Source organism: Anas acuta, chromosome W (assembly GCF_963932015.1).
Source record: "Anas acuta chromosome W, bAnaAcu1.1, whole genome shotgun sequence".
Classification (NCBI taxonomy): domain Eukaryota; kingdom Metazoa; phylum Chordata; class Aves; order Anseriformes; family Anatidae; genus Anas; species Anas acuta.
Window position 1 is genome coordinate 708,865 of NC_089016.1, and position 5,000 is coordinate 713,864.

At 70.4% G+C, this 5,000-nt stretch overlaps 1 protein-coding gene and 1 non-coding gene across 2 annotated transcripts in view; both read left to right on the forward strand.

Annotated features, from left to right (window-relative positions):
* The window catches only part of LOC137846981 (uncharacterized), a 2,375-nt gene extending 445 nt beyond the window's left edge, over positions 1 to 1,930 (forward strand). Inside the window, exons 1-6 of the mRNA XM_068665133.1 lie at positions 1 to 25; positions 121 to 297; positions 389 to 544; positions 639 to 751; positions 854 to 913; positions 1,070 to 1,930. The exon at positions 1 to 25 is cut by the window's left edge and continues 445 nt beyond it. Coding sequence (XP_068521234.1) covers positions 1 to 25; positions 121 to 297; positions 389 to 544; positions 639 to 751; positions 854 to 887 — 505 coding nt within the window. The 3' untranslated portion in view covers positions 888 to 913; positions 1,070 to 1,930. The remainder of the gene's footprint in view (positions 26 to 120; positions 298 to 388; positions 545 to 638; positions 752 to 853; positions 914 to 1,069) is intronic.
* A 2,918-nt stretch (positions 1,931 to 4,848) lies between these two features.
* Positions 4,849 to 5,000, forward strand: part of LOC137847569 (5.8S ribosomal RNA) — a 154-nt gene continuing 2 nt past the window's right edge. The window contains exon 1 of the ribosomal RNA XR_011090965.1: positions 4,849 to 5,000. This exon is cut by the window's right edge and continues 2 nt beyond it. This is a non-coding gene — a ribosomal RNA (5.8S ribosomal RNA).

Here is a 5,000-nt window from a genome sequence, read left to right on the forward strand (position 1 = left end):
GGTGATGTTGGAGAGGCCCAAGATGGTGAGCGCACCCCCCCCAAACCCTCCCGCATACACCCTTCCCTTCCCCATCCCCGGCAGCCTTCTCATGCCCTGGGCTTGCTGCTGTCATTGCAGGGGCTAACGGGGATTATTCTGCTGCCCGATGTCCTGAAAAGCCTGCGGTTTGGCAACCCACACATCACGGTGCTGGCACTGGCGGTGTGCTGCAGGGTCCTGTGCGCCCTGAGGAAGAAGTTGGCCAGCATCAGTTCCCTGCGGCTGGTCCATCTGCTCACGTCCTACTTGGACAATGTAAGGGGGGGGTGAGGCTCCTGTGGCACCCACCCCGTGCCACAGCCGGGCGGGCGAGGATCGCTCAGCCTCCGTCCTCTTCCTCTTCTAGGAGGCCAGCATGGTGCGGGAGAATGCCATGAAGCTCTTCAGCGCGTGCATGGAGCGCGTGCTGTGGAAGCACCGCAGAAAGATGTGGAAGAAAGTGCACAACGTCCTGCTGACCCTCTACCTCCGCATGAGCGAGGAGAACCCGAGCGTGGCCAAGGTGAGTGGTGCCCATGGGGGGGGGGGTCTCACAGCGGGGCCGAAGGCAGGCGGCGAGGAGCCGGCGCCAATTCCCTGCCTCTGCTGCCCTGCAGGCTGCCCAGGAAGCCCTGATGGCCAGGTCTGAGCTGCTGTGGTGGGATGAGCTGCAAGAAGTGGCGCACATGAACCAGACCTGGGGGATCAGACCCTGCCTGCCTGATCCTTGGTGAGCTGCCCCCTGCTTGTCCCTGCCCTGCCCCCACAATGGCCCTGGGGCTTCCCCTTGCCCTCCCTTGGGCGGAGGCTGATGGGCGGCTTCTGATCCTAGGGCTTGTGGCAGAACATCACCAGGACCAGAGTGAAGAGAAAGTGTATGAAATAATTGCAAGTGAGTGAGGGGGGACGGGGTGGAGGCCAGGCCTCGGGGAGGCTGGGGGGGGGGTGCTCACAGCAGCTCTCCCCGCCTTCCTCCCGGCCAGGGGGCTCCTGGAGGGGTCTCCCCCAGCCCGAGTGGAGGCTGCAGCCTCTTTCTGTCCTCCCGCAGTCCTAGAGCCCATGATGAACGATGCGGAGCCCTCGGTGTGTGAAGAGACCGCCCGCACCATCCGGACTGTGAGGCAGCATCTCCACTGGCTGCAACGCCCGCGGGATCCCTGGTACATGCTGGCGGTGCAATGCTGCTTGCCTTGAAGATTGTGGCAGGCACCGAAGCAGAGGGCAGAACCCCAGCCCCAGAAGAATCCGGAAGAAACTTCGGAATCTGAAGACTCCTCCCTGGATTCATCTCCGTGCCAGAGCACGGACAGCTAGGGGGCCTCCAGTCCACAGGGGTTTTGGATGCCTCCAGGAAAGGAGCCTCCAGAACCCCCCCACCCCCACAACCACAAAGAAATTAAAGAAATTCCATCTGTTTATCCAGAGCCTCCTGGGGTCACTCCTCAGCGTCCTCCACAGCCCCCGGCATCCTCCCAGCTCCACACCTGCCTCCCTCGAGCAGCTCCCGTCCTCCTGGAGCTCAGGGCCCAGACCGGGATGCCACATCTCCCTCACAGCCCCACAGGGGCAGAGTAGAGGAGGACGAGGACCTCTCCCCACCTCCTGAGCACCCCCAGGAGGAGGAAGGCCCCGCCGCTCTCCTTCCTCACCTTGCTGCCTGCTGGGACGCTGTGAGCTCGGGAGGAGCCATCCCCCAATCCCTCCCGACTCCCCTGACCCCCTTGTCCTTCAAGTGCCTCGTCCCACAGCCTCGCGTTCACGGCCCCCATCCTTCAACTCTGTCCCAGGATGTGGTCACGGAGTCTCAGGGAGCCAGGAGGTCTCCCCGGAGCCTTCTCCAGACCAAACAAAGTGTGGTTCCCTTGGCCCCTCCTAACAGGACGTGTTCCACAACCTTCCCCGGCTCTGTTGCCCTGCTCTGGGCATGCTGCGGGGGCTCCATGTCCTTCTGGGAGCGCGGGGCCCAAAGCTGAACGCAGTGCTCCGAGGCAGGACGCGGTGTCACCTGCAAACGTCCTGAGGGCAATTCCCTCAATTCCCTCATCCAAACAATGAAGATCTTAACGAGGATGGGCCCCAGCACTGGGCAAACGCCACTCCTGACCAGCTCGATTTCACCACCGCTCTCTGGGCCTGGCCACCTGGCCAGTTTTGAACCACATTTTGAAAGAAAAACATGCTTTTTTTTGGTGAAGTGGGTACTTGTCACAGCCCTGGGCTGCGGCTTCTCTAGGAGAATAGTTGGGCAGGCTGCACCAAAGGCTAAGCAAGGGGCATCAGCAGCCCTTCCCTCAGCCAGCAGGGACACGGATTGGACTAGATGATCTTCTGAGGCCCCTCCCGATCCCCCAAATTCTGTCATTCTGTGACATTTTGTCATACCGTGTCAGTCGGTGGCAGCCTGGCCCTAGCAGCTTTCTCAGCTGCCTCAAGCGGCCTCGCTGCAGGAAAAGCCCCGCACGCCTTGATCCCCCGCTCTGTGGCATTATACAACTGCCTGGGAGGGCAATTGGGGGGGGGGGGGAGAGAGGGTAATTAAGGGGGTGCTTGTAATACACAATAAATGTTCGGCTAGCGAGAGAGGGGAGGGCGCGGAGCGGCCGCCGGGATGGCCGGCGGGGCGGCGGCCGCGGCCGCCGCCGCGCCGCGCGCCCCCGGCCAGGCGCCAGTCCGCCGCCGGACCGCCCGGGGCCGGTCCGGACGTCGCCCCGCCGCTGGTCGCCGGCCGCGCCGTGGCGGGCGCCGCGCGCCTCCGCGCGTCCTCCGCGCTCGCTCGCCTTCCTCGTGGCGGCCGTCTGCGGCGGCGCGCGAGTCCCGCTCCCCCCTCCGGGCGGGGGGTGGCGGCAGGGCGGGGATCGGCCGTCCCGCCGCCCGCTCTCTGGCCGTCCGCCCGAGCGCGGGCGGGCAGGGGCGAGCGCGGGTGCTCGGTCGTCCGTCCCTGCGCGCCTCCGTCCATCCCCGGCGCGGGTGGTGGGGCTCGGCGTCGCCGCGGGAGCCGGCCGAGGCTCGGCGGGCGCGGCGGGCGCGCGTGGCTGTGCGGCGCCGCGGCGTCCCGGCCGGGCGCGCGGCGGCGAGGCGCTGGTGGGGTCGGCGCCGCGCGGGCGGCCCGAGCCGCGCGTCTCCTCCCGGGCTCAGCTGCCGCCCGGCGCCGGGCTACGGAGGGAAACCCTGGGCCCCGGGAGGAGGGCGAGGTGGTGGCGGCGGACGGCGGGCGCGCCCCCGCGGGCGGACGCTCCCCTGAGGGGCGCCGGGGCCGGCTGGCGGGTGCCGGTTTCCCCCTCGGCGCCCCGTCTTTCCGCGCGCGTGCCGCCGCCCTGCTGGGGCGGCGGCGGCGGCGGCGGCGGCGGGGGAGGCACCCCCGCGGGGCCTTCGGGTCGTTTCCCTCATCCCAGGGCCAGGTACCTAGCGTCCGCGCCTCGGTGGCCTCCCCTCGGCAAGCCACCCGTGTGGTCCCGTGTGCCAGCGCGCTCCCGCCGGCTGCGGCGCCGAGCGCCGGCCCGGTTAGGGGATGGCCACGGGCCCCGGGCTCCGGGCCCCGAGGGTTCTCGGCCGCCGAGCCGGGCGGAGGTTTAAAGACTCGTGCGGCCCGCGGCGGCCCGCGAGGGCGGCCGGGCTCGCCGTCGGCGGCGGGCGGGGCGCGTCGTTTGGGGGTCGGCGCTCGCGGGTGCGCCGCTCCCCCACACTCGCGCGCTCGCTCGCCGCCGGCGGTCCCCGCGCTCGCCCCCCGCGGGCGGCAGGGCCGGAGAGGGGTTGGAGCCCGCTCCTCTCTCCGCGGTCCGGTCTCGGCGGAGACGCCGCGCGCGCGCGCGGTCGGCCATCGTCGACCTCGCCCGCGCCAGCAAGGGGCCGAGACGCGGGTCTCGGCTCCCCGCCCCCGTCAAGCGCTCGGCGGCGTGGCGTGCCGCGCCGTGTCCGGCGGCGGCCAGCGGGGCCTCGCGCGAGCGGCGGCGGCGGTGGCGGTGGCGGCGGTGGCGGCACCGCTCGTTCCGTGCCGGCGCGCGCCCACGGCCTCGCCGTCCCCCGGCGCAGCGGCGTCTCCCGTCGCTTCCCGCTCGCGACCTCTGTCGGCGCTCCCCGCCCGGCTCGACCCTCGGCCTCGCCGGCCGCGCCGAGCGAGCAGGCGGGCGTGCCTGTGTAGGGGCGTCCCGCAGCCGGTCTCCGCGCGGAGGCGCGGAGAGCGGGCGCCGCTCCTCGTTCCGGTGCCGTCCCGTCGGCCGCCCGGCCGCGCGTCCACACGAGGTACTGCCTGGGCGAGTGCAAAAGCAGGAGCGTTTGTCTGAAGGCGCCAGTGGCCGGAGTGAAAGGGTGTTCGTCGCGTGCGGCTTGCGGGCGAGGCGAGAGCGCGCGGGTAGCCGTCGGGCGGTCGGGCAGTCTGTCCATCCGTCCGTCGCTCCTCCGCCCCTGTCCCGTCGCTCTGGCGGCGCGGGCTCGGGTGGCCGCGTCGGGCCCGGCGGCGGCGGCGGCGCCGCGGAGGACGCCGGCGTCGGGGCGAGGCGTCGGGCGAGGGAGGCGGCGCGGCGGTCGCGCCGCCGTGTCTCGCCGTGGCCGGGCCAAGCCGGGCGCCTGGTCCGGCCTCAAAGCGCGAGCCCAGGTCTCGTCGGGCCCAGGGGGGCGGTCAGGACCGCGGGCTCCCGTCGCTCGGGAGACTCGGCGTCTCCCTCGCCTTTTTTTTTTCGCACTTGTGCTCGTACGGTCAGCGGAGGCAACGCTCGCTCGGCCGCAGCCGCCAGTCGGTTGGTCGTTCGATCGGGGAGCATCCGCATCAGGGGGTCGCGCGGAGCGGCCTCGGCCCCCCCGCGCGCACGGGGCGGCGCCGAAAAGGCAGACAACTCTTAGCGGTGGATCACTCGGCTCATGCGTCGATGAAGAACGCAGCTAGCTGCAAGAATTAATGTGAATTGCAGGACACATTGATCATCGACCCTTCGAACGCACTTTGCGGCCCCGGGTTCCTCCCGGGGCTATGGCTGCCTGAGCGT